The 25,559-nt window shown below is 46.3% G+C and overlaps 1 protein-coding gene across 1 annotated transcript in view; it reads left to right on the top strand.

Annotated features, from left to right (window-relative positions):
- The window catches only part of LOC144686222 (contactin-associated protein-like 5), a 304,622-nt gene that overhangs the window by 228,334 nt on the left and 50,729 nt on the right, over nucleotides 1-25,559 (top strand). Inside the window, exon 8 of the mRNA XM_078551312.1 lies at nucleotides 20,029-20,122. Coding sequence (XP_078407438.1) covers nucleotides 20,029-20,122 — 94 coding nt within the window. The remainder of the gene's footprint in view (nucleotides 1-20,028; nucleotides 20,123-25,559) is intronic.

Below are 25,559 nucleotides of genomic sequence, written 5' to 3'. Positions count from 1 at the left end.
TGCTGCCCTTGTCCTTCTAGATGGTAGAGGTCAAGGTTTGGAAGGTGTTGACAAAGGAATTTTAGTGAGTTGCTGCAGTGCATCTTGTAGATGGTACACAGTGCTGCCACTGTGCATCTCGATGGTGGAGGGAGTGAATATTTAAGTTAGTGGATGAGGTGCCGATCAAGCGGGGCTGCTTTGACCTGGATGGCATCAAGCTTCTTGAGTGTTGTTGGAGCCGCACTCATCCTGGCAAGTGGGGAGTATTCCATCACACTCCTGACTTGTGCCTTGTAGATGGTGGACAGGTTTTGGGGTCAGCAGGTGAGTTACTCTCCGTAACATTCCCAGCCTCTAACCTCCTCTTGTAGCCACAGTATTTATATGGGCTGATCTAGTTTAATTTCTGGTCAATGGTAACCCCAGGATGTTGATAGTTGGGGACTCAGCGATGGTATTGCTAGTGAATGTCAAGGGGACATTCTCCCTTGTTGGAGATGGTCATTGCCTGGCACTTGTGTGTGGCATGAGTGTTAGTTGCTACTTGTCAGCACAAACCTGAATATTGCCCAGGTCCTGCTGCATGTAGGATGGATTCCTTCAGTATCTGAGGAGTCGCGAATGGTGCTGAACATTGTGCAATCATCAGCGAACATCTCCATTTCTGGCCTTATGGTGGAAGGAAGGTCATTGATGAAGCAGCTGAAGATGGTTGGGCTGAGGACACTACCCTGAGGAACTCCTGCAGTGATGTCCTGGAACAAAGATAATTGATCTCCAACAACCACAACCATCTCCCTTTTGTGCTAGGTATGACTCCAACCAGCAGAGAGTTTTCCCCCGATTCCCATTGACTCCAGTTTTGCTGCCACTCCTGGCATTCCCTTTTGCGCTCTTCATTGAACAAGGTTGATCCCCTTGTAGAGTGGGGGATATGCCAGGCCATGAGGTTACAAATTGTGATTGAGTACAATTCTCCTGCTGTTAGTGGCCCACAGTGCCTCATAGATTCCCAGTTTTGAGTTGCTGGCTCTGTTCTATCCCATCTAGTACGCTGGTAGCGCTACCTCAATGTATTCTCTACAAGGACTGTGCAGTGGTCACTCCGATCAATACTGTCATGGACAGATGAATCGGTAGCAGGTAGATCAGTAACAAGTAAGTAGATTTTTCCCTCTTGTTGATTCCTCGTCACCTGCTGCTGACATAGTCTAGCAGCTATGTCCTTTAGGACTTGGACAACTCGGTCAGTAGTGGTGCTACTGAGCCACTCTTGGTGATGGACATTGAAGTCCCCCACCCAGAGTACATTCTGCCTGCTTGCCACCCTCAGTGCTTCCTCCAATTGGTGCTCACCATGGAGGAGTACTAATTCACCAATTGACGGGGTTGAGGTGGTTGGGGGGGGGGAGGGGGGAGGGGGCAGTGGTGGCACGGTAGTTGGTAATCAGCAGGAGGTTTGCTTGCCCATGTTTGCCCTGATGTCATGACACTTCATGAGGTCCAGAGTCACTGTTGAGGACTCCCAGGGCAACTCCCTCCCAACTGTATACCACTATGGCACCAACTCTAGTAGGTCTGTCCTGCCAGTGGGACAGGACATATCCAGGGCTGGTGATGGCGGTGTGTGGAACATTGTCTGTAGGGTATGATTCCATGAGCATGACAATATCAGGCTGTTGCTTGACTAGTCTGTGAGACAGCTCTCCCAATTTTGGCACTAACCCCCAGATATTAGTAAGGAGGACTTTGCAGGTTCGACATTGCCGGGTTTACTTTTGTTGTTTCTGGTGCCTAGGACGATGCTGGGTGGTCCGCACCTGGTTTCATTCCTTTTAGGCTTCATAATGGCTTGATTCAACTAAGTGGCATGCTAGGCCATTTCAGAGTCAACCCCATTGCTATGGTGAGTCACATTGAGGCCATGCCAGTTAAGGAAGGCAGATTTCCTTCCCTAAATGGCGTTAGTAAGCCTGATGGGTTTTTACACCAACTGACAATGGTTCCGTGGTCACCATTAGAGTAGCTTTCAATTCCAGATTTATTTATTGAATCCACCAGCTGCCTCCAGATCATTACCCTGTGTCTCTGGATTACTAGTCAAGTGACGCCACTGCCTCTCCTTAGTTAGCTCTGGAAAAGCTCTGTAATATTTTTCTGCTTAGCGTGTTGTCTTTGGACATGGTGCGTTACAGCCCATCATCGTCAATGCAGTCAGACATCTTTTCGATATTTTCATGCTGCGGTGTGAAATCCCAGAGCATCTCTAGGACTTTGGCAGCATCGGCTAGGGAAACAGTCAGGCGAGTGGGCGGGATTCTTCAGGGTCATCAGCCTCTTTGGCTGAAGGACGTACGGCATCAATGATTGCATCATCTGTTAGGCCTGTCATGCAGCGTATGGCATTGTCCATCTCCGTGTAAGTTTCCACGGTAGTCTCTGCTGGAATTTCCATGCCAGCCTCCCGCAGACGAGTGAAAAGTGCCTCGTCGTTGGGTTGGTTGGGCTCACCCCGCTCCTCCTCGTTCTCGACTTCTTGTGCAGTTGTAACCTTCCACACCTTCTTCATCATGAACTTCCGGCCTCTAGTCCAGTTGGATTGTACCCCTGCTTCTTATCTATGGCCTCTACAACCTGAGAGATCAGCTGCTGTCAGTAATGGCTTTTCGGGTTCCTAACCACCACCTGATCCCTTGGCTGGAACTTGGCCATGCTGCTGGGAGGCAAGAACATCAGCTTGACATTCTTGAGGTCAGTGATGTCGGGGCGCACAGGGCAGTTGTCTCGAATGATGACCATCTTTCTTTACTATTGTTGATGGATTTTGTTCCATTTCTTGATTCATGCCTCAGAAATGCTGGAGGCCATCTCGGGCTTTTGCTAGCCTCACACTGTGTGGGTATTGTCTTGACATTCGTGAAGTAATGTGTCTTCTTGGAATTTCCTATCACAAGAAGCGGCAGCTTTTCGATGCTGGTGACGTAGTGGTATTCCAGAGATCCAGGGTGATGCTCTGAGGTCCTGGGTTCGAATCCCACCATGGCAGATGGTGAAATTTGAATTCAATTTTTAAAAAAATCTGGAATTAAAAGTCTGATGATGACGACCATGAAACCATTGCCAGTTGTTGTAAAAACCCATCAGGTTCACTAATGTCCTTTAGGGAAGGAAATCTGCAGCTCTTACCTGGTCTGGCCTACATGTGACTCTAGACCCACCGCAATGTGGTTAACTCTTAACTGCCCACTGAACAAGGGCAATTAGGGATGGGCAATAAATGTTGGCCTAGCCAGTGACGCCCACAACCCATGAAGGAATATAAAAAAAAAATTGGTGCTGTGACATGTTCCTTGCTCTGCTTTCCACTATTATATGTTTCACCTGTAAACATCAAACAACAGTTGACAAGAGACAGTAAAACAGTTCGGCTTCAACCACATCTAAAATGTGGTGCATACTCGTTCAAGACGTGGAGCCAATCATCTGTCATCGCTGTTGCAACCACCACACCCTCACCATTTACCATGTGAAAGACGATGCTGTGCCTTGTCTTGAATCAGTGCAGTCGCCTGTCACTGTATTTGAACTCCATGCGGCTTCCCTTTCCTGCAGGATTGGACTGGAGATGGAAACAGTCTCTGGGGCTGCCTTGAACCACATTAGCGGAACTTCTTCACCTCAGCACAGGCAGCCATTCTCATCCCCTTCTTTACTGGAGAGAATACCTGCTTGTTGAACTGTTCCAAGATGTTTGCCTTTGCGTTTCATAATGGGTGAACAAACTCGATGGTGAAATTTCCCACTCCTTCGCGATGTCCACTTTCCACTTCACGCTACAGTTTCCCACTTGCTGGATCAGCTTCACCTGCTCTCCCATTGACAGCACTTTTACATTTCTCACAGGTTAAGCTATACTGGCAGGTTTTGCACATTCTTCCGCAGGGAGATCTCAATGTCAAATGACACCTTGCCCGCACTCCATGATTTCATGCTCTTGAGTGGTCTTAACTCCACTCTGATTGGTCGGCGCAGTCATACAACAAGCTTGGACAAGTTCGGCTCATCCGGAGTAGCCAGTGCAGAATTTCACTTTATCACGGGCATTGTTCTGTGGGATTTTTTTACTCTGCCAGCAGAAAGGTTGACAACTTAGACAGAACCGGAATTTCGTGTTTAAAAAAAGTCACTGTTGTAATGCAGGAAGCGTCGTAGCCAATTTGCACAAAGAAAGCTCCCAAAAGCAGCAATGAGACAACAATCAAATACTCTGTGTTTCAGTGATGTTGGTTGACAGGACATTGGGGATAACTCCTATGCTCTTCTTCCAAATGGAAGTCATGAATTCTTTTACGACCACCTGAAAAGGTAAGATTGTCCTAATGGTATACCCAACCTCCACTACTTGAGCTAAAGACAAAGAGACAAAAAAAAACCCTAAAACTTTTTCTTACAGCCAATATTAACTTTAAACTTTTTTCTGGTGGTGGGAATGTGGAACTTGCTACCACATGGAGCAACTGAGGTGAATAGTATAGATGCATTTAAGGTGAAGCTAGATAAGTACATGAGGCACAAAGGAATAGAAAGATTTGTTGATGAGGTTAAATGAAGGAGACTGGGAGGAGGCTCGTGTGGTGCATAGACTAGTTGGGCTGAATGGCCTCTTTCTGCATTGTTAATCCTATAACTTTTTTTTTAAAGCAGCTGCCCCTTTAGCTACAAGCAAATCTGCAGATGAAAATGTACATCATATTGGACTGAAGAAAAATTAGACACTAATCTCTCACTAGAATAATTCCTGGTGTGCTACAGTCATTCTATACACACTATCCTCTCTTTCTCTGATTGATTTCTTTCACAACTCCACGAGCTTTATCTTGCCTGCCTCCAGCAGGAGATTTCAAGCTCTTGCCCTACTCTGTTCTAAAAATGCAAACCATCGAGCTATACATAGAGTACAAATCTGTGTTTCTCTTAATTTAAGAGCTTATAATTTAATCGTTATTTGCTGATGCTAACAGCTCTTAGTTTTCTGTTATATTCCATGCCAATGATGCTAAAAGCAGCTCTCTCCTGGTCTCCAGCTACACAGGACAAGCCAGTGAATTGGCAATAAGACAAATAGGATGGAGTTGAGGCATTGAAGGCCCAGAATGGCAGGGCTCAGGAACGAGCATTGCATGTGACCTCCACGCCTCTGTGTGAACAGGTCAGATCTAAAGGCTGTCTGTGCACAATGGGCCTTCACATTGGAAGTACTTCTCTGAAGTTTGGATACCATTATAATGTGCAAACATGGTAGCTAATTTTCATGCAGCAAGCTCCCACAAAACTGCATTGCGATATTGACTAAGTAATCTGTTTCTCAGCTGTTGGTTGAGGGACAAATATTGGCCAGGCCAACTCCTCTTCAAAATAATGTTGCGTTATCGTTCACGCCTATCTGAGAGGGCAGATAGGAGCCTCAGTTTAACATCTTACTAAAGGCAGCGCCTCTGGCAGTGCAGCACCACCTCTGTACTGGCATTGGAGTGTCAGCCTAGATTTTGCGCTCAGGTTCCTGCAGTGGACGACCTTTTCACTCAGAGGTGACAGTGCTGCCCATTGAGCCGTAGAGGTTGGAAACACCAACTGGTGGACTAATGGAGATAACAGACCCTTGGGGTGATAAATTATGAATGATGCAGTGTAAACCAGTGCCCCTGTTTATCAACTACCTTGTCTCAATAACCTTATTTTCACAGCACTGTTCCCTTCATGACTGACTGAAAATCACATTTGGAAATTTATTGCTTGGCTGACTTCAATGGCCCTCTAATGTCCCTACAGTATATTCTCATTGATGTGTAATAGAAGAATGTGTGTGTGCGTGTTTGTGTGTGTGTGTGGAAAAAAAAAACCTGGAATTTGCTGACTTTCTTTAATTAATTCAGGTTTCGATATTAATTATCAGGGTTAAGTGATAAATCACTAAAATTAAATGAAACATACAGACTTCTTCAAACCTGTACATCCGAATGAAGTGTGTGTATAATCTGCCAAAGCGAGCAGCTCTGTAGCATTCTGCTTGGTCTGGTGACTAGAAATAAGGATCATACTTACTTAGTTCCCACTCATCAGCTACTTTACTGGCACCATTCCCCATGTGACAGTCAGGCCATTAGTTGCAGATTCATGCGTTCACTCTGCTGCCTAATAGCCATCTGCTGCCTAGGGTGATGGTGCCCTCCGTTCAACGCACTACACAGGCCATACCCCCGGAGATTTTGTCACATGACTTCCTGCCTCCAATCACCCCACACCCCTGCCATTGGTCCATGTGACATGTCCATCCTCACAGTGCGCCACCTTCCCATACCAAGCGGAAAGTGAATAGACTCTTCATTATCTGATTAAATGAAAAATCTCTCACGCCCAATATTTTTCTAATTAATGAATACCGGTGTTAAAAGAAAATTTCTAAAAACAACAGTTTGGTTTAAGGATCTGATGATTTTTTTTCTCATGAGTTTAGCTTGCAGCAGACGCCAAGAAATAAATCTCTAATTACCGGAGACTCCAAGATGTTCCTGGAAGATTGGTGGTCAGAAGCCAGTATGAAACCAGTGCCCAGCTCAACACAAATAAAACTTTTCCCTTAAAGCTTTGCTACTCTCCCTCTATCCTAGCAGTGCAGCACGGTTACCTTCAGTCATTTGGTAGCACAGAACTTTTTTTTGTTGAAGCTTTTCATCTTACACTCGTCAGGACAATTCACAAGAAAGTTCTAATGTCAGGGGAAACAATATATTTATACTGTGTGAGAAGAGAGTGCCGATTGGTTGGCAAGTGGTAGTGTGCATATAGTTGGCCTCAGGTAAATTAAGCGGCTCTTCCTCTCAGACCATCCCACCAGAAAGGTGCACGTGCACTGTTACTGGGGGACAGCAGGGCGAGACTCTGCTTTGCTGCCTAAGGGGCCACTGATGCTGGATATCTGTGGCCTCATGCAGATTGTTGAAGCGTTGGAGGGCAGTCGCTCCTCAGTGCTCCTCCCAAACATTTCAGGAACTTGGGGACGTAGCCTTAAGAGTAAAGCCAGGTCGTTCAATAGCGAAATTAGGAAGCACATTTTCACAGAAAGGGTTTTGGACATCTAAAACCTCTCCCTCCGCCTCTCCCCAAGGCTCTGGGAGACATTTGGAGCTTTCAAATATGAGATGGTTAGATTTTTGCCTGGCAAGAGATAGAGAGGTGAAGTGGGAAAATGGAGTTCAGGCACAGATCAACCATGATTTAATTGAATGGGGGTGGGGGTGGGGGAATAGGTTCGAGGGGCTGAATTTTGAAGGAGAGTAGGGGATTTCTCCCTGGAGTTCAGGCCAAAATATAAACCTCAATCAACGTAATAAAAAAACAGCAGATTATGTTGCCATTATCATATTCCTGTTTGTAGGAGTTTGCTGCTTGCAGATTAGCTTCTGATTTCAACATTACAACACTTCGAAAAGTACTTCATTGGCTGTAAAAGTGCTATGGGATGTCTGGTGGTCGTGTACAGTGCTGTACAGATGTAAGCCTTTCTTTTTAATTTGGTTGGATGCCTTTAATGCCAAGAGGTTAAAGGTAACCCTGGAATTATGCTGCACTCCTTCCCTTGCCCCCCTCCCCAACCCCCTTGCCCTTCAGACGTACCCCGCCCAACTTCCTCAGCTGCAGTTCAGATGATTTGTGAACAGCCTGTCCTCTTTTTATTGAAAATCGGGCAACCAAATGTCCAGTTTTCTGGCAGATGGTCCATTTTATTTAGCGGATCACCCCCTCACCTGGTTCTGCGGGGATCATCCTGTATTAATAAAACGAGCTGGATTGAAACCATCTGAGTGATTGTAAAAATCTTCAGGACCCCATTATGATGTTCAGCCCCTGCAGCAAAGGTGTGCTGAAGGTGGTTCCAACTGGAGAATCACAAAACATTTAAACAGTGCAATGAATCTAATCATTGCCCTACAGCATAGTAAGCAACCCGGGGAATGCCTGCCAATACGTATTTATATATAGAAGCCAATGCAAGAAACTGGAGGCAAAATATACTCCGAATAATAAGGGAACTCACAGGCAAAGCATCTCGATCCACAACATTCAAACCCAGAACTGGAGGAGTCAGAAAACGCAAGATGAGAGAGAGAGGAAGAAGGAGACAGGGAGGGGGAGAGAAAGATAGAGCAACAGGGACAGACAGAGAAGCAGAGACTGAAAATGCCAGATAAACACTGCTCTGATAACCTAACAGGGCCTCACGACCAGCAAAATACTTTTTGACATATGGTCATTGTTGTCGGAGGTGTAGTGACCAATCTCTGCACAGCAAGGCTCCCATAAACAGTGGATGAGATGAATGACCTGCTAATCTGTTTCGAGGATGTTGTTTGAGGGGAAAAGTTGGTCCAGACCCCAGGAGAGCTCCCCTGCTCCTGCTCCAGTGATGTTTGTTTATGGCAGATGGTGCATCATTTCAATGTCTTAGCAAGAAGAAGAGTGTGGCACTCTACCTCAGTAGTAGTGTAATCCCAGGTAAATGTGCTTCACTCTCTGGAGTGGGGCTTGTGCCTGTAATTTCTGAGTCAGAGGCGAGAGTGCTACCCACTGAGCCAATCTAATATTTACACTATTGAAGATACCTTCTTGCTAAGTCCCACTGATTCACCACCTGGTAAAATTTCTTATTGGAGTTGCTGTGATCCGTTCCCTGTGAAATTGATACCTCCCGAGAATGTCGGATCACAAACTATTGCCTCTTTTGCCCTGATACAGTTTTCATAATGCCCCTTGTCTAAACGAAGCCGTAAGCCTCTCCCTCTGTCACTGGCTTGGCCACGATAAAAAGGTGACAAACTTCTCAGGACCAATTGGGCCAAATGTCCACTTTTTCCCAAAGCCCCTCCCGTCCAGTGCTTCCAATGGCCAATCCACATGGACCTCGAGCATGTCGAGCGCAAAGTCTTTGTCCAATTTTTCAATATCCTACCACAGTCTAACCCCACTTTATCTCAGCAACCTTTCCCAGACCTTGATCCTCAGTCCTTGCCTATTGATCCCTGTATTACTGTCACTAGCACCAACTTCAGGGGCCCATTTTCCCGTGACTAACTTTTTTTACTCCATGACATAGCTCTTTGAAAACCATCCCAGACTTCTCGTTCTTCAAATTCCTCTTAAACACTTGTGCCTTCGACGTTTCTTCTGAACTTTAACCTCACTCTCTCCTCCCCTACGATAGTTATGCTCAAGACCTTGTGAAGCACTCTGATACATGGGGGAAATTCCCCCCCCCCACGTCGACGGGTGGGGGGGTGGGGGTGGGGGGGAGTGCGGGAGCGGGCGCTCCTCCAATCGGCGTCCCCAATCGGGGGCACACGGCCATTTTAAGTGGGCGGGCCAATTAAGGCGCATCCAGTGTGACGTTCGTCAGGAAGCTCTATACACTCCCTGTGCGGGCGGGGGGGTGGGGGAGGGGATTCCCTCAGCCGGGAGTTCACTCTTTCGCGTGTGCGCGTGTAAGACCACGCAGATCTCCCTGAGGCTAAGTGCTGCCCCAGCGAGATCGGTTCAGACTTCAAATTTTTAATAAAAACCATCCTAACATTTCCCTTCCGTGTCCCCCTCATGTGACAATGTCACGTGAATTGGGACATGACCATAACTTTTATTAAAACTCAAGGTGCAGATTTTAAATGACTCGTGAAACCTCATCCTGCCCGTGGATGGGGTTTCATGCTTATTCCGGCCTGGGCTCCCGGCCCACCTGCCAACCTTAAGGTTGGACGGGCAGGTCCACTGATGATCTAAATTGGTTTTTTTAATGGCCTCAATAGGCCGTTGACAGGTCGGTGGGCGCGCAGCTGACTCGACTGCGCCCCCCGCTGACCTGAAAATGGAAATGACGCCGGGTGACTTTAGGAGTTCCGCCCGACACCATCCCGCGTCATTTTACCCGTCGGCGAGCGGGCCCTGCTTGCCGACCGGAAGATCCTGCCCGTGTTTTCTGGTTGAAGGATGCTATGTACATGTTAGTGAATCATAGAGTCAATAATGGCACAGGAGGAGGCCTTTCGGCCCATTGAGTCAGGGTCAGCTCCCTGCTGAGCAATCTGTTCAGTCCTATTGCCCTGACCAATCCCCCTAGCCCTGCAAATCTATTTCCTTCAAGTGCCCATTCAATTTCCTTTTGAAACCAGTGATTGTTTCTGTTTCCACCACCCACATGGGCAATGAGTTCCAGGCCATCGGCACTTCCTCACATTCCTCCTGAACCACTTTCCCAAAACCTTAAATCTGTGTCCCCTGGTCCTTGGACCATCGGCTAATGGAAACAGCTTTCCTTTGCCTGCCTTAGCTAAGCCTGTCATAATCTAAACACCTCCATCAAATCCCCCCCTCAATCTCTGTTGTTCCACAGAGAACAACCCCAGCATTTCTAACCTAACCTTGTAACTAACCACCCACCCCCACCCCCTGCAGACACACACTTCACGCCACCACCCCTCGAGCTATTCTGGTAAATCTCCCTGTCCTTGTTGAAGTTGCAGCAAACAGTTCGCTCCAACTTTAAGTTTAAAAGCCTGTGGATTGTGGGAAGCACAACAGAAGAGGGAAAGAACTTAACTCTTATACCGTGCTTTACGCCACTTCAGGATGGCCCAGAGCACTTGTAGTGGGTCCTCAGGCAGCGAGTGTCGGTGTTGAGGATGAGCACCAAGCAGGTGGAATTGGTCGGCCCCTGTGGGCCCCTCCCTGCAGGGAACAGTGTCGTTGACAAGCTGAGGGGCAGGTTCAGATACCGCGGGGCAAGGAAGAAAGCAGCAAGGCCTAACCCAGGCCTTGTGACTGGCAGTGTGGCAGGGCCCCTAGGATAGCGTGAAGCCCCTGAGGGTGGCTCCGGAGCCAGGAAGAGAATCGGAAACCTCGTCAAACTGCCTGAATGCACCCCTGAGTCTGAGATGCCCCATGGGAGGGAGGAGAGAGTGAGTGAGAGAACAGGAGCGCAGCCAGGAGCTGGACAGCAGAACGAGCCTGATGAGTGACTGTGTTGAGAATGCGAGGCCCGAATAGGAGCAGCAGCAGTGAATATCCTTTGTAAATGGTGTCTCTTGGAGTTAAGCTTTCCTTGAGGGTCGATGTCGCTTTGATGCCGCTGGAATAAACAAACCTTGTTTCATAATCTTCATGCAGTCCACGTGCTTAAATCACACAATACACACTGTACAAGCAATGGAATGTATTTGAAATGGGGTCATTTTACAACATAGGAAACATGACAGCTAATGTGCACACAGCAAGCTCCCACAAACAGCAATGAGACAATGGCCAGATCATTTGTTTTGATGATGCTAGTTGAAGGATGAATATGGGCTGGGAAACCGGGTTTAACTCCTCTGACCTTCTTCGAAACAGTGCCATGGGATCCTTTGCAATCACCTGAGAGGGACAAACAGTGTCCCCGTTTAACTGTTCCTACCGGAAAGACTGCAGCTCTGATAGTGCAGCACTCCCTCAATACCACAATGGACTATCAGCCTTGGATTACACACTGAAGCCTGTGGACTGAGGCTTGAACTAACATTCCTCTGACCCAGAGGACGAGTGCTATTCACTGAGCCACTAACTGATACCCTAATGGTAGGCAGGACAGAGAGAATTGGAGAACTTTACATTGCGCAGCTGTGAATGAACGGGTTAGGATCAGAGGCCATGTTAGCTCCCAGCCAGTGAGATCGCACTTCTGTTGCCTGTGTGACAGTCTAGTTCATGTTGTGTACCACCAAACTATATGTTATAAAATAAAAGGTTTGCATTTGTATAGTGCCTTTTATGACCTCAGGATATCTCAAAGTGCCTTCTAGTCAATTAAACACCTTTCGAAGTGTAGTCATTCTTGTAATGTGGGAAATACAGCAACCCATTTGCAGACAGCAAGCTCCCACAGTCCGACAACGCGATAATGCCCAGATAATCTGTTTCTTTTTTAAATGATTTTGATTGAAGGATAAATATCAGCCAGGACACCAGGGATAACTCCCCCACTTTTCTTTGGAATACTGCCATGGAATTGCTCACTCCCACCCAAGGGGGCAGATTCAGCCTCAGTTTAAGGCCTCATCCAGAAGACAGCAACCACTGACAGTGTAGCATTCCCTCCGTGTTTCACCAGAGTGTCAGGCTCATTTTTTGGTGTTGGAATTCTTCAGGTCCTGGAGTCGGTCTTGAACCCAGACCCCTCTGATTCAGAGGTGAGAGTGCTACCCACTGAGACACAGCTCATGGTGGCGTGCGTGGTCCATTATATTTAGACACAACATTTACAAACCTTCCAACTCACCATCATTTGAAGTCGGAGCATTTAAGGTATAATCACTTTTCTTGTCCATTCATATACCGCTGGATTTTGTACCAAACGGACTCAATTAAAGGCTTGTGACCTTCTTTCCCACTCCAAGGCCTGAAATGGTCCCTGATTTGTGACACATTGGATACAGCTTGTGCTTTTAATATTTCCCTGAACCTCACCTTCATTAACGTGCAAGAGATAACTTGACGCAGTTTGCTCAGACTGGCCTGTCTGGTTGCAAACTCAATGCTTAGGCTGCCACCTGCTGGTGCAACACTCTAAGTTCAGGTTGAACCTATTTCGTTAACAAAGTCCCATGAATGACCCACAGGGAGGAGTTGGGCATAAGGATAACGATGAATACAGTAAAGCCCCAGCGTTCACGCCTTCCTGGTTCGCGTTTTCACTTACCCCGCGCTTTGTACACCGTACCACCGCCCATCGCCGGAGCAATGTCCAGTTATCCATCTTCTCTTTCTGCATCACGAACGGGAACGGGCAGCTCCCACCTCGGCCGGAGGGGGTTGCCAATATGTCAGGAAGCCTCGAGAAAGCCTTCCTGCCATCCTGAAGCGGATGGCGAACTCCCTCCCTGCCACTAATTGGCATAGCCCTTCAAAAACCTGGGGGCAGGCAGGTCAGGGACCCGGCGTGCAGGGGTGGGGCCTTGAACCCAACTGGCGGGCAGCTTCCCGACACAGGATGGGAAACGCCAGCCATACTCTCAGCCTGTTTAAACAAGCGGGGCGTGTTTTTAGTCTTCTGCAGTCATTGGGCAGGCGGGTGTACATAGAGCATCAGAGATGTGGGGTTGGCTGGGAGCGGGTGCAAGGGGTGGGGATAGTGGGTTGAGTATTTTGAGTGTCCAGGCAAAATACGTAATTGTCATTTGTGACGCCACTGTGACGAAATAATACTCAAATCCTTTGGATCTTCTGCTTTCCCTCTAGCCAAAAATATCATTGACCAAAAGATCTTTCATCAAAACTAATACTCAATTCAATTTGAAATCTGCACCCATGTATTGCTCAGAGGCTCCCCCATCTGTTGTATACAGGTACTGCACCACAACGCTGCCCAAACCATTGCTGCCCTCACAAGGTTAGAACCCGTCTAATGGAGTCCTGTTCAAAAGCATGTTCCCCGTTCGCGATTTTGCCGTTTGCGAGATTTCGTGGGAACGTGACCCCCCCCCACGAACGGCGGGACGTGACTGTATGTCGTTTACATAGCCGCTCTCATGTATTGTTAACGCTATTAACGACGCAGCTATAGCACCACTAATGTAGGAGCGTTATCAGACACTGAGCCAAAGAAGGAGACAATTGGGGAGTTGGGATCGGTTTCGAGGAGTGACTGAAAGATGCAGAGAGGCTTAGCGAAGGAAGTCCAGAGGTTAGAGCCCCGGCAGCTGAAGCCACGGCCAGCTGCCTGTGGGGAGAAGGAAATTGGAGATGTGCGAGGGGCCAAAGTTGGAGGAACACAGAGGGTTGCAGGGTTGGCCATGGTTACAGGGGCAGGGAAATGTTAATGGAAATGACGGCTGGAATTTTCCGGACCCGTTAGCGTCGGGCGTCATGGCGAGAAGGCCAAAAACCGGTTTGCGATCGTCCGCTCCCCCCTGTTAATGGCGGGAGCAACACGTCGGGAACCTAATTCCAACCGTTTAGCATGTCATTATAAGCCCTGCTCGCCGGAATCCTCTCCCTGCACTGGATCACCCGAGCGCATCAGCACGACTGCACGCCAACGCATCTCACAGCTGCACATAACCGACATGCGCCTGGCGAGCTGCACTTCACTCGGGACTAGACTTCAAGCCTCAGCCTAGGTTTTGTGCCCGAGTCTCTAGAGGAGGGGTGGGGGGGGTGCTCGGGCGCTCGTAACCTGAAAAGCTCGGCCGAGTACGTGCTTTTTGAATGAAGCTTCCCAATGGAGCAAAACGCTGCCCGTTTACTCCTCGATCAGAGCTGGCATAGGGAGCGTTGGTTGTAGTTTTCCCCCAAAAGGTGAGGCTGTCCAAAGCAGTTGCAGTGGCACATGAAGCTTCAGCGCCCTCCAGTGGCCCAGACGCTTAACAGCTTCAGGGGAGTTTGACTGTCAAAAGAGCGTGTCTGTGAACACACTGGCAGGATTGCCAGCCACTGTCCAGGGGCTGTTGCGGCAGCAGGTCGGGATGTGGGGCTGAATCAGACGGTTACTCTCCGCAAGCCGCTGCCAGCAACTGTTACGATTGTGCGGGTCAACAGATATGGAATTAGAAGCGCAAATTACCGGTCAATGGTTTGATGAACGATTTCACTTAACAGCAAAGGTCATCTTAAATGGTGAAACGCAATTGTATTTCGTGTTGCAAAGGGATCATTAAGTTTAAAAATATTAATCCGAAAGGAGCAGCCCTTGTGTAAGTTGTGTGTTCAACTATTTATGAATTTGCTTGGTCCCCTCCCTCCCCTCTCCTCACCTGGGGTTACGTTTGACAGAGGCTGTTCATATCTCAAGCTATGAGCCAGGGGGGAGATGACGGCATTGTGGTATTATCACTAGACTAGTGTTTCAGAGACCCTGGGTTTGTATCCCCACCCCCATGGATGGCTGATGGTGAAATTTGAATTCAATAAAAAAAATCTGGAATTAAATGTCATTATGAAACTGTTGTCTGGTTCACTTTTAGGGAAGGGAATCTGCGAGTCTACATGTGACTCCAGGCCAACAGCAATGTACCCTCAGTGCCCTCTGAGCAAGGGCAATAAATGCTGGCCTAGCCAGTGACACACCCACATCCCATGAATGAATTAAAAAAATGTCGTCATTCTTCACATCTGAGACGAGGAAGGGAGGCATCACCACTGAGCCTGATCTGTCCCTTAGTTAGCTGACAATCACACAACAACTTGTATTTATACCTTTAAATGTCGCCAAGCACTTCACAGGTGTATTATAAAACAACAAAAAAAAGGCACCAAACCAAATAAGGAGATATTTGGGCAAGCAACCTCAACCTTGGTCAAAAGCTAAGTTTTAAGGAGCGTCTTAAAGGAGGAAAGAGAGATGGGGAGGTGGAGAGGTTTGTGTGTGTGTGTGTGTGTGTGTGTGGGAGCTGAAGGCATGCCCAATAATAGAGGGATTTAAATTGGGGATGCTCAAGAAGCCAGAATTAGAAGAATTAGATAAGTGCAGGAAAGTTGAAGGGTTGTGGGACTGGAGAAGATGACAGAATAGGGAAATGAATGGGAGCAAAAGGCTGACCTCCCCTGGACCTGACGGCCTGCATCTTGGGGTCTTAAAAGTAGTGGTTGCAGAGATAGCGCATGCATTGGTTGTAATCTTCCAAAATTACCTAGATTCTGGAAAATTCCTAGCGGATTGGAAAACTGCAAATATAACACTCCTAAAGTATAACACTAAGGAGGGAGACAGAAGGCATAAAACTATAGACCAGCTAGCCTAATATCTGTCACAGAGAAAATGTTAGAATCCGTTATTAAGGAAGTAGGAGCAGAACATTTAGAAAATCAGAATACAATCAGGCAGTGTCAACGTGGTTTTATGAAAGAGAAAACAAGTTTGGAAAGTGTATTCAAATTCTTTGAGGATGTATCAAGAAGTTTGGATAAAGGGGAGCCGATAGATATAGTGTATCTGAATTTCCATAAAGCATTCGATAAGGTGCCACATAGAAGGTTACTGCACAAGATAAGAGCTCATGCTGTTTGGGTGATTAGCATGGATAGAGGATCGGTGAACTAACAGAAAACAAAGAGTTGGGGTAAATGGGCCATTTTCAGATTGACAAACTGTAACTAGTAGAGTTCCATGGGGGTCCGTGCTGGAACCTCGGTTATTTACAATCTCTATCAATGACTTCGATGAAGGGACCGACTGTTTTGCAGCCAAATTTGCTGATGACACAAAGATAGGCAGGAAAGCAAGCTGTGAGGAAGATACAAAGAGTCTGCAAAGGGATATGGATAGATTAAGTGAGTGGACAAAAAACCTGCCAGATGGAGTACAATGGGGGAGAATGCGAGGTTGTCCACTTTGGCGGGAAGAATGGAAAACCAGAATATTATTTAAATGGTACAGAGGGATCTGAGTGTTCTCGTACATGGATCACAAAAAGTTAGCATGCAGATACATCAAGTAATTAGGAAGGCAAATGGAAAGTTGGCCTTTAATGAAAGGGGGATGGAGTATAAAAGTAGGGAAGTCTTGTTACAAGTGTACAGTGCTTTGGAGAAACCACACCTAGAGTACTGTGTACAGTTTTGGTCTCCTTACATAAGGAGGTATATACTTGCATTGGAAGCAGTTCAGAGAAGGTTCACTGGTAGATTCCAGGGATGGAGGGGCTGATTTATGAGGAAAGGGTGAGTAGGTTGGGCCTACACCCTTTGGGGTTTAAAAGGATGAGAGGTGACCTTATTGAAACATAAATGATTCAGGGTAGATGCTGAGAGATCATTTCCCCTCATGTGGGAATCTAGAAGTAGGAGACACAGTTTAAAAATAAGGGGCCTTCCATTTAAGATGGGATTGAGGAGGAATTTCTTCTCTCAGAGGGTCTTTAACCTGCGGACTTCTCAGAGAGCGGTGGGGGCTGGGTCATTGAATACATTCAAGGTTGAGTTAGACAGATTTTTGATCAACAAGGGAGTCAAGGGTCATGGGGGACAGGCAGGAAAGTGGAGTTAAGGCCACAATCAGATCAGCCATGACCTTATGAAATGCTGGAGCAGACTCAATGGGCCGTATGTGCTACTCCTGCTCTTATTTCTTATGATCTTGCGACACGCTCTTCCGCGCATACAAACTTACACACATTCACATGCACACTTATTCACCCATCACACACACACACACACACACCCTTACAAGTGCACTTACTGGCATGACTTACACACATTTGCATGCGTGCTCAAACACGCATTCATACTCACACACACTTACTTGCTCACTTACTGACACGTACTTACTTACTGACAGGGACTTAAACACTTACATGCATGCTCAAACACATATTCGCACTCGCATTTACGTACATACCTATTCACAAACACTCACATGAACACTTACTCAGACATGCGCACTTAGGCACACTCACATTCCTGCTGGTATTGCCATGACAGATTTGGAGTGATACGTATGGGGCCCTCAACTTTTTACCATATTGCCAAAGACTTAGATGAAGCAATAGAGTCGCATGTGTTGAGACACCAAGTTAAGTGGCACGGTTAATAGTTAGGAGCAGGAAGTTGTAAAGAAACATTGATCAATTAAGCGAGTCAGTGAAACTGTAACAGATGAAGTTTAGCGTGAGGAGCATAGAAGCGGGAGTTGGCATTCAGCCCCTTGATCATAGGCTATTAAATAGGCTATTCCACCATTAACTTGAATTATGGCTAATTTGTACTCAAACTCCATTTGCCTGCTTCTAACCAATATGCCTTAATATCATTACCCAGCAAAAACGTGTTTGAAAATTTCAATTGACCTGGCCCCCACTGTCTTTTTGGGGGGTGAATTTCAGGTTTCCACCACCTGGCCATTGAGTGGAAAAACCCTTCCGGATTTCCTTCCCAAATGACCCAGATCTAATTTTAAGATCCGTGTTTCACCTGCCAGAGGAAACTGGTTCTCCACACCAAACCTCTCAGTCATAGAGACATAGAAACATAGAAACTAGGAGCAGGAGTAGGCCATTCAGCCCTTCGAGCCTGCTCCACCATTCATTATGATTATGGCTGATCATCTAACTCAATAGCCTGCTCCCGCTTTCTCCCCATATCCTTTGATCCCTTTCACTCCAAGAGCTATATCTAACTCCTGCTTGAAAGCATACTGTGTTTTGGCCTCAACTACTTTCTGTGGTAGTGAATTCCACAGGCTCACCACTCTCTGGGTGAAGAAATTTCTCCTCATCTCAGTCCTAAATGGTCTACCCCATATCCTCTGACTGCGACCCCTGGTTCTGGATTCACCCACCATCGGGAACATCCTTCCTGCATCTACCCTGTCTAGTCCTGTTAGAATTTTATAGGTTTCTATGAGATCCTCCCTCATTCTTCTGAACTCCAGCAAATATAATCAACTCAATCTCTCCTCAGATGTCAGTCCCGCCATCCCAGGAATCAGTCTGGTAAACCTTCGCTGCACTCCCTTTATAGCTAGAACTTCCTTCCTCAGATAAGGAGACCAAAACCGAACACAATATTCCAGGTGTGGTCTCACCAAGGTCCTGTATAATTGCAGCAAGAGATCCCTGCTCCTGTACTCGAATCCTCTGGCTATGAAGGCCAACATACCATTTGCCTTCTTTACCGCCTGCTGCACCTGCATGCTTACCTTCAGCGACTGGTGTACAAGGACACCCAGGTCTCGTTGCACATTCCCCTCTCTCAATTTATAGCCATGCAGATAATAATCTGCCTTCCTGTTTTTAGTACCAAAGCGGATAACCTCACATTTATCCACACTATACTGCATCTGCCATGCATTTGCCCACTCACTCAGCTTGTCCAAATCGCACTGAAGCATCTCTGCATCCTCCTCACAGCTCACCCTCCCACCCAGCTTTGTGTCATCTGCAAATTTGGAGACATTACATTTAGCTCCCTCATCTAGATCATTAATACATATTGTGAATAGCTAGGGTCCCAGCACCAATCTCTGCGGATCCATCCCTAACATTTTAAAAACCTTGGTCGGCAGTGGCAACACGAGGAAAAGCTTTTTCACGCAGCGGGTGGCTGGAGTCTGGAATGCAATGCCTGAGAGTGTGGCGGAGGCACGATCGTTCAAGGCTTTCAAAGGGAAACTAGACCGTTATCTGAAAAGAAGGAATGTGCAGGATTACGGCGAGAAGACAGAGGAAAGGCGCGAGGTGAATTACTCATTCGGATAGATGGTGCAGACGCAATGGGTCAAATGGCCTCCTGCTGTGTTGTAACCATTCTGCCAATCTGCGTTCACCCTACAGTCTTCAAAAGACATAGGAGCAAAAGCCACTTTAATGCAACCTGTCCTCAAAATTTAACCCTCCAGTTATGATTCTGAATGTATGTAGAACAGCTGTCTATACAACAGCCATCACTGCAGTCCGACATGAAAGCAACCAGCAATAAATAAAATCTTTACATTTCTATAGTCGGTGAGATGGAGATCTGACAGAGTTCTTAAATTGACCTTTGCAGAGCTGCCGCGGGTCTTCCTTCTTCACTTATAGGACATGGGTGTCACTGGCTAGGCCAGCACTTATTGCCCCTCCCCTTCATTCAGAGGGCATTTAAGAGTCAACCACATGGCTGTGGGTCTGGAGTCACATGTAGGTCAGACCAGGTAAGGACAGCAGATTTCCTTCCCCATAGGGCATGAGTGAACCAGATGGGTTTTTATGACAATCGGCAATGGTTTCAGAGTCATCATTATACTTTTAATTCCAGATTTTTATTGGATTCAAATTCTACTTATACACCACAAATATCTACCATGGTGGGATTCGAGCCCTGGCCCCACCCCAGAGCATTACCCCTAGGTCTCTGGATTACCGGTCCAGTGACAATACCACTACGCTTCCCTTTCGATCTAATATGCAAGGGTGTTGCTAGTTGATTCCTGGTGTCAGTTCAAGAGCCCAATGTATTTTCTTACTGAGCAATCTTTAACTCGTTTCTTTGCAGATTGATCAGCTCCCAACGCTGAGGTTCAACCTGTCATCGGGGACTGACACAGAATTCAATGGGATGAGGTCCCTGATCCTGGGCAAGATTGTGGGTAAGGATCGAGCAATGACTTCTTTGTCTCCGATGTTTTCAATCTACTTCATTAGATTGGGAGAACTTACTGGAGCATGGAGTACAAAAGCAAGGGAGTTGTGATAAACCTGTATAAAACACTGCTTTGGCCTGAACTGGAGTACTGTGTCCAGTTCCGGGCACCCACACTTTAGGAAGAATGTAAAGGCATTAGAGCGCAGAAAAGATTCATGAGAATGGTTCCAGGGATGAGGTTCTCCAGTTACATAGATGGATTGGAAAAGCCAGAGTTGTTACATAGGAACATAGGAATCGAGAGCAGGAGTAGGCTGCTTGGCCTTTGCCATTCCATAAGATCTTGGCTGATCTGGTTGTGGTCTCAACTCCACTTTCCTGTCAGTCCCCATAACCCTTGACTCCCTTGTCTATCAAAAATCTCTCTAACTCTGTCTTGATCATATTCAATGACCCAGCGTCCACTGTTTTCTGGGGAAGAGAATTCCACAGACTAACAACCCTCTGAGAGAAGAAAAAATTCTTCTCATCGCTATCTTAAGATGGAGATCTCTTATTTTTTTAACTATGTCCTCTGGTTCTAGTCTCCCCCGCAAGTGGAAACCTCCTCCCCGTGTCCACCCTATCAAGTCCCCTCACGATCTTATACGTTTCTCATTCTTCTAAACTCCAATGGGTATCGGCCCAACCTGTTCAACCTTTCTCCATAAGATAAGCCCTTCAACCCAGGAATGATTCGAGCGAACATTCTCTGGACTGCTTCTAACACACTTATATCCTTTTTCAAATAAGGAGACCAAAACTGTGCACAGTACTTCAACTGCGATCTCACCAAAGCCCTGTACAGCTGCAGTAAAACTTCCCTACTTCTATATTACATTCCCCCTGCAATAAACATCTTTTCCCTGGAGAAGAGAAGATTAAGAGGAGATTTGATAGAGGTATTCAAAATCACAGTAGATAGTGAGAAATTATTCCCATTGGGCGGAAAGGTCGAGAACCAGAGGACATCGATTTAAGGCGATTGGAAAAAGGAGCAATGGTGACCAACTTTTTTGTGCGAGTGGTTAGGATCTGGAATGCACTGCCTTAAGAGTGTAGTTGATGTAGATGCAATAGGGGCTTTGAAAAGAGATCATTATCTGCAAAGGAAAAAAATTGCAATTCTGTGGAGAAAATGCAGAGGAGTGGGACTAGGTGAATTGCTCTTGCAATGAGCCAGCATAGACATGATGGGCAGAATGGCCTCCTTCCATGCTGCACCCCTTCTATGAACCTATGGACACAATGAGCCATTGATAGATAAAGAATTATTAAAAATGTAATGTTGGGAAAGCGGCCTAATGGACTTAGGGTTTCCCGTTCTGATTGGACATACACTTGGAGGTTTCATCGCATCAGATGAATGGCAAAAGAAACAATGGAGATATGAGGAAAATCCATTTTACACAGCAACTGGTTACGATCCAAAATGCACTGCCTGAGAGTGTGGCAAAGGCACATGTAACCATGGCTTCCGTAATATAAAGGATAAATGTTAAATATGTAAACATATCGTCTACATCATCAGTGACGTAAGATCACACGAAAATCGGGCATGGAGAGAGATAATTCTATGTAGAGCCTCGTGCTGAGTATGTATTGTACCTAGTTAGTATAATGTTCAATAAAAGAGAGAGTTAACCAACAGCCTAGCCTCCAGCATTATCTGTAAGTCCAGACTCATGCCTAACCTGTCTAAGACCCACAACCATCATCGCAGAACTTTCAAAGAGGAATTAGATAGAGAAAATAATGCAGGGCCATGCGGAAAGGGTGAGAGAAAGGGACATGCTGAATTGCTCTTGTAGAGAGCTGGTAAGGTACACGATGGAACAAATGGCCTCCATCTGTGCTAGAAACATTCTATGATTCTATGAGAACAATGATTCAAGTTCGATTAGAGTTAGGGCAGTTCAGGGGTGATGTTAAAAAGCACTTCTTCGCACAAAAGGTAGCAGGAATCGGATTTGACTCCTCCCAACAGTTATTGAGGCGGAGAGCCAATGGGTGATAGATTTTTGTCAGGCAAGGGTTATACCGAATCAATGGCCAGAATTTTACGTTGATCGGGCGGGCGCGCACCTGACCAGAATGGCGGTGAAATTGTGCGGAGTGACCTCAGGGCATGCGGCCTGACATCATCATCGCGCACGCGGAGCAACATTGAGGTCGGCGGACAGAGGCGGGAGCCGGAGCCACGCCTGTCGACAATTAAAGGGCCGATTGAGGCCATTTAAAAAAAACCCACGTCCACGATTTTACGTTAACCGTGCGATTTCACGCTCGTCGCATGGGCAAAATGGGCAGGCGGGCAGCCCGTTTACAAGGAAACCTCACCCAAGGTGAAATATAATAAAAGAAGATATCTGGGGACTGATGTTTTTATGAGTTCTGCTGTCAGGTGACTGAATGTGCTGCACAGACACAGTTTGCTGCAGTTTCTTCTCGCCATTTAACCTGTTTCAGGCCTGCAGCTTCCTGAGGCAGCTCGACAACAGCTGTCTGCCTTCAGGGAGCTCACTAGAAGCGCCCACCTGCAACCCTCACTTCTGTAGGCACCCACCCTCTTCTCCTCCCTCCTCCACCCCCGCCACCCTCCTCGGCAGTGCTGAGGCTTTCTCAGCGCGCGTTTCACGCTGGCTGCCGTTAATTGGTCAGCCAGCATGAAATAGCGTTTGGGGGCCGATCGCTGGCGGAAGTACATTTCACGTCCACTCCTCGAGACTGCCAACTTGGCCAAGTGTGAAATTCAGGCTAATGTGTGTGGATGGAGTTGAGATACAGATCAGCCATGATTCATTAAATGGCAGGAAAGGCTTAAGGTACTGAAAGGCCTGAGATACTGAAAAGGCCTATCATTAAGTAATGAGGCATATGCTTTACTTGGAAGCAGTTGAGAGAAGGTTCACTAGGCTGACACCTTGGATGAAGGGGTAGTCTTCAGGGGAAAGGTTGAGCCAGGTTGGGCCTATAATCATTGGAGTTTAGAAGAATGAGAGGTGATCTTATTGAAACATATAAGACTCTGAGGGCTCTCTTCAGGGTACATGCTAAGAGGATGTTTCCCCTCATGGGGGAATCTAGAACTATGGGGTCCAGCCTCAAAATAAGGGATCTCCTATTTAAGATGGAGATGGGGAGCAATTTCTCCTCTCGGAGGGTCATTGGTGTTTGGAACTCTCTATCATAGGGAGCAGTGGAGGTTGGGTCATTGGTTGTATTCAAGGCTGAATTAGACGGATTTTTGATAGAGAAGGGAGTCAAGGGTTATGGCGGGGCAGGGTGGAGTTAAGGCCACAATCAGATCAGCCATCATCTTATTGAATGCTGGAGCAGGCTCGAGGGGCTGAATGGCCTACTCCTGCTCCTATTCCTTATGTTCCTGTTCCTGTTCTTACATTCCAATTCTATGCTGGCAAAAGTCAATCTAACCCCAGTCTCTTCATGAAATCAGGAAACTGGCAAGATATCTTTCATGAAAGAGGCTGCTACCTGGGCTAATAGTACCAAAGTACAAATGGGTGGATTCCTGATTGAATAGAGACTTGCGAGGATATGAAACTACGTGGACTGGGGCAGGGCCTGAATTAGTACTTGTTCTGTGTTGAGCTAACTAATCTCAGATCCACACTGGGCACCCCAGGAGTCAGGACATCAGGGAAGCTTGTGCTAAATCATGTTAAATAAACTCATTTTAGCAGTGTTCAACAAGAACTCACTGAGCATGAAATTTAATCTAGTGCCAAAGCCCCACATTAAATTTTAATATAAATTATGTTCAACTAAAGCAGATGACTGTTGCGCTTTGGATTCTTTTTTTAAATTATTGATGAATTTGGAATTGGTAATTACTAGCTCAGGAGTGCGATGTTATCTATTTGTTGAGTATTCATGAGGATGGACCACATGGAGCTTTTGTGAAATTATACACAATAATCATTTTGCCCCTTTCAAAAAAAAAATACACTTCAATGACTTTAGGATATCTCAAAGTGCTTTACAGCCAAGGGGGTATTTATGGAGGTGTTATAATGTAGGTAACTTGGTAACCTGTTTGAGCGCAGCATGATCCCACAAACAGCAAGTAATGGTGACCAGATAATCTATTTTAGTGACTGCTTTGTTCAATTGTTTAGTGTTTGATTGTGCGTGTCTGTTGACTGCTCACTGTGCTGTGTGCTGTGAGTCAAGCCTGTGGGCGTGCTGACAAAGAAACTGAAACAAGCAATAAGCGTGAGAAAGCTGACATTTTAAAAACATTTGAAATAAAGCTCCTGTTCACGCCTAGGACCCGGTAAGAGTCATTTCTGACGTTGGTTGACCAGTAAATATTGACTAGCATAAATTAAATGACTCCCAAATGTTTCTTGAAATAAGTGGCATTACATTTTTTTCTTCCCACGAAGGCAGGCAGGGCCTGAAGGTTTAATGTCTCATCCAGAAGCGACACCTCTGACACTGCGACGCTCCATCGATGCTGCATTGAAGTATTGGTCCAGATTTTTATTTCAAGCCTCTGGAGTGTTGTTATATATTGTTATTATATCTGTAAAGAGCTAGGGACTATTTAGCTAGGAAATAATTATTATGTGTAAGTGTTCCAGGGGGCCACTTTTAACGGCCACACTAGGGAGTCAGCTGATGTGTATCAGAACCAGTTTTAACCGGTCCTTTTTTTGTACAAGGCAGCATGGCCAGTGTTAAACATACAGAGCTCTCATCTTTCCAAGCTTAAAGTGGTTATTAACAACATCTGGGAACCAAAAGACAACAAGAACCATGTAGCATTGTAGCAGTGCATGCCTGTGAGTAAACATGAAGTATTTTAAGTTAATTTAGGGCTGATTTGGAAAATCGACCCACGTTAGAGCCAGAAGAAAATCAGAGAAAACTAAATGTTGACTGACACAGCCATGAATGCCCAGCTACAGCCCATAATGAGTTGGAAAGCTGATGATGTGGTAGAGGCATTTGCAAAGTTTAAGCAAAAGTGCAGATTGATATTCCGCACTTTCCTAAAAGGCACTAGCAATGAAGAAAGGGTCAGCTATATCCTTCTTGTGGGCTGGAGACATAATACTAAATGTGTTTAACAGCTGGGAGTTTACTGAAGAGGACAGCAAAAGCCCATACAAATTTTTTGAAGAGTTCAGCACCCCTCTCCAACCAAAATCATATCATCCAATCTACCGGTATGAATTTTAAGGCCTCGGGCAGGAATTAGGCGAGCCTAATGATAACTTCGTAACAAGATCAAATAATGCGGCTCAACAATGTAAGTTTAAGGACACAGATGAACTAATTTGAGGTTCTGCACATCCTGAAGTACAGAAAGCGCTAATCGAGAAGGACGAGCTCACAATATCGCAGGCTGTAGGCACTGCCTGAGCACACGAAGC

Source organism: Cetorhinus maximus, chromosome 11, assembly GCF_964194155.1.
Source record: "Cetorhinus maximus chromosome 11, sCetMax3.hap1.1, whole genome shotgun sequence".
Taxonomy (NCBI): domain Eukaryota; kingdom Metazoa; phylum Chordata; class Chondrichthyes; order Lamniformes; family Cetorhinidae; genus Cetorhinus; species Cetorhinus maximus.
This window is presented reverse-complemented; position numbering and strand designations above follow the sequence as displayed.